Source organism: Oncorhynchus mykiss, chromosome 26, assembly GCF_057628025.1.
Source record: "Oncorhynchus mykiss isolate SJ-2025 chromosome 26, ASM5762802v1, whole genome shotgun sequence".
Taxonomy (NCBI): domain Eukaryota; kingdom Metazoa; phylum Chordata; class Actinopteri; order Salmoniformes; family Salmonidae; genus Oncorhynchus; species Oncorhynchus mykiss.
In genome coordinates this window covers 39,040,001-39,043,875 of record NC_143047.1, presented here as the reverse complement: position 1 = coordinate 39,043,875, position 3,875 = coordinate 39,040,001, and the positions used below count along the sequence as shown (strand labels likewise).

Here is a 3,875-nt window from a genome sequence, read left to right as displayed (position 1 = left end):
TCCCTTTTCCATTTTTCAATGAACCATTTTCAGTTTTAATTTTTAAATAAGTTTATTGTGGCAGAAATAATGCCAACTAATATGAAAATATAATTCTGTTTATCATTTTCACATTCCAATTTAGCATTTCATTTTCAAAGTGGCACTGATTATCCTCCACATCAGCATTAGTTGTCAGAGAAAAATCCAATCAACTGCGTTACTGAAAGAAATCAGAAAACATTTAGAAACACTTCAGATGTCATGTTTTAATAGCCTGGACATTTACTTTTACATTTCCCCATTTGAAGTAACATGTAGGCATCATTTGACGAGCAAAAGTGCTGTGCGTAAAGTTTGGCCACCGTAGCTATCGTCAACATTGTTGCGCGCGTAAATTGTATAACTAGTCAGGTAGAAAAATGTCTCCGGTATAGTGACAATGGTTTACTTTATTGCACTTTTGCGAAAGCCAACAGCAAGTCTGTCACTGCAGCGCAATCATATCGAGAGACCAGACAGACCCCTCTCTTGTCAAACATATTTAGTAGGAGGGGCGGCGGCTGCGGCTTTATCTAGGTCCCAGTCCCACTGCTGCCTCCTCCTCTGCTCACATCTCTTCCAGCCTTCACACTTCAGCGAGGAAGACTATGGAGGATGATCATTGATGTTTGATATTTGTATGAATTAAAATACATCCGGAGTTCAGCGGGTCTATGCCAGACACTTCTATTGAACGCAATGATGGGTCCATGGAACGCTCTCCTCTACATTGCAGTCACTGTCTGCCTATTGAAGGGTAAGGAGTAATGCATGTATTTTAATTGTATTGTTACGTGCGTCCTACATGTTCGTTAGATGTGTTATTGGTGTTCAGTGCTGCTTTCAAATCAAGTTGTTGGTCAACGTCAGTTGTGCACATGTACATACATGCATTTTGACAGTTACTGTGCTGAACATACTGTTTCACTCCTTGTTTCCAATGCATGTATCCTAGCAACCACTGCCTGATCCTAATCTATCCATGTATTACTACTGTCTATTCACATGTTGAATCCCAGAACTTGTTCAACAGGCTTGATTCAGGCTGCTACTCAAAATCTGACATAAAAAGTTTTAAATTATTAAATCATATGACAGCTTGTAAATAGAATATACATGTTGAATGTTGAAATATATATGAGTATACATATACAATATATGCTGTATTTACATCAGCAATATCACTATGCAGATGGCTTTGGCAGGCACAAAGAGAATGAACAATGACTTACGTGCCATGCATTTACATGTAGTTATGATTAGTAAGCCTAGTTCGTTTTTCCCCATTAGAACTGTTATGAAAGCATGCACTCCATATAACAAGGTGTGGACATAATATGCATATTCAAGAAATAAATGAGGCAACAATCTATTGTGAGAAAATTATGAGGAACAACCTTTATTTGGACAGATATGATATGCACCTTAACTTATATATGGTATACACCTCAACTTCGATATGATATACATCTCAACTTAGATGTGATATACACCTTAACTTTGATATGGTATACACCTCAACTTAGATATGATATACACCTCAACTTAGATATGATATACACCTTAACTTCGATATGATATACATCTCAACTTTTAGATATGATATACACCTTAACTTAGATATGATATACACCTTAACTTAGATATGGTATATACTTCAACTTAGATATGGTATACACTTCAACTTAGATATGGTATACACCTCAACTTAGATATGGTATACACTTCAACTTATATATGGTATACACCTCAATTTATAATCACACATAATAATAAGGAGATTAAGACCAATGACAATCTTAAGTCATAGGTCAATGAAATGGGCATTGTGACAAATATTACATCAGTATTGGCAAAGCATCATATTCATTTGTTTTCCAAGGTGAAGTTTCCCATTGAGTGCTGCATTGTCATGGATGGTCACACTCCCATGTGGCTTGAAGCTCTTGTTTAAGACAAAGCTGTCACAAGATGTCATGACATTACATCCTGAGTAACAGTATTACCCACTCCCCTTCCTGCCTGTGCTTACTCTGAAAGCATATGTACTCTGTCTTTCCTTGTTCATGTTTGTTTATCAGTCACATATACAGTGCATTCGGAAAGTATTCAGACCCCTTGACTTTTTCTACATTTTGTTACGTTACAGCCTTATTCTAAAATTAATTAAATAGTTCGTTTTTTTCTCACACAATACCCCATAATGACAAAGCAAAAACAGGTTTTTAGAATTAAATATCACATTTACATAAGTATTAAGACCCTTTACTTAGTACTTTGTTCAAGCACCTTCGGCAGCGATTACAGCCACAAGTCTACCACAAGTCTTCTTGGGTAAGCTTGGCACACCTGTATTTGGGGATTTTCTCCCATTCTTCTCTGCAGATCCCCTCAAGCTCTGTCAGGTTGGATGGGGTGCATTGCTGCACAGCTAGTTTTAGGTCTCTCCAGAGATGTTTGATCGGGTTCAAGTCCGGACTCTAGCTGGGCCACTCAAAAACATTCAAATACTTTTGCAGAGGCGCTGAAAAACAACCCCACAGCATGATGCTGCCACCACCATGCTTCACCGTAGGGATGGTGACAGGTTTCCTACAGACATAACGCTTGGCATTCAGGCCAAAGAATTCCATTTTGGTTTCATCAGACCAGAGAATCTTCTTTCTCATGAGAGTCTTTAGGTGGCTTTGGAAACCTCCAAGGGGGCTGTAATGTGCCTTTTACTGAGGAGTGGCTTCCTTCTGGCTTCTCTACCATAAAGGCCTGATTGGTGGAGTGCTGCAGAGATGGTTGTCCTTCTGGAAGGTTCTCCCATCTCCACAGAGGAACTCTGAAGCTCTGTCAAACCATCTGCTACTTGGTCACCTCTCTGATCAATCCCCTTATCCCCAGATTGCTCAGTTTGGCCGGGTGGCCAGCTCTAGGAATAGTCTTGGTGGTTCCACACTTCTTCCATTTAAGACTGATGGTGGCCACTGTGTTCTTGGGGACCTTCAATGCAGCAGATCTGTGCCTCGACACATTTCTGTCTCTGAGCTCTACAGACAATTCCTTCACCCTCATGGCTTGGTTTTTGCTCTGACATGCACTGTCGACTGTGGGACCTTTATATAGACAGGTGTGTGCCTTTCCAAATTATGTCCATTCAATTGAATTTAACACAGGTGGACTCCAATCAAGTTATAAAAAAGCAATATATAGGGTGATCAATGGAAACAGGATGCACCTGAGCTTAATTTAGAGTTTCATAGCAAAGGATCGGAATACTTATCTAAATAAGGTATTTCTGTTCTTTATTTTTAATACTTTTGCAAAAATGTCTAAAAACCTGATTTGTCATTATGGGGTTTTGTGTGCAGATTGATGAGGGAAAAATATTATTTAATACATTTCTGAATACGGCTGTAACGTAACTAAATGTGGAAAAAGGGAAGGGGTCTGAATACACTCCGAATGCATTGTATCCATGGAGTACACAGTGCAATGAAATGCTCACTTGCAGGTCCACATCTCATCAGGTTCACCTCTCGTCAGGTTCACCTCTCGTCAGGTCCACATCTCAACAGGTTCACCTCTCGTCAGGTTCACCTCTCGTCAGGTTCACCTCTCGTCAGGTCCACATCTCGTCAGGTCCACCTCTCGTCAGGTCCACCTCTCGTCAGGTCCACCTCTCGTCAGGTCCACCTCTCGTCAGGTTCACCTCTCGTCAGGTCCACATCTCGTCAGGTCCACCTCTCGTCAGGTTCAGCTCTCGTCAGGTCCACATCTCGTCAGGTCCACATCTCGTCAGGTTCACCTCTCGTCAGGTTCAGCTCTCGTCAGGTTCACCTCTCGTCAGGTTCAGCTCTCGTCAG

General features: G+C 40.6%; 1 protein-coding gene across 1 annotated transcript in view; it reads left to right on the top strand.

Moving 5' to 3' along the window:
• The first annotated feature begins 512 nt into the window (after positions 1-512).
• LOC110506200 (neuronal acetylcholine receptor subunit alpha-7) overlaps positions 513-3,875 on the top strand; it is a 30,961-nt gene continuing 27,598 nt past the window's right edge. The window contains exon 1 of the mRNA XM_090223051.1: positions 513-778. Coding sequence (XP_090079177.1) covers positions 721-778 — 58 coding nt within the window. The 5' untranslated portion in view covers positions 513-720. The remainder of the gene's footprint in view (positions 779-3,875) is intronic.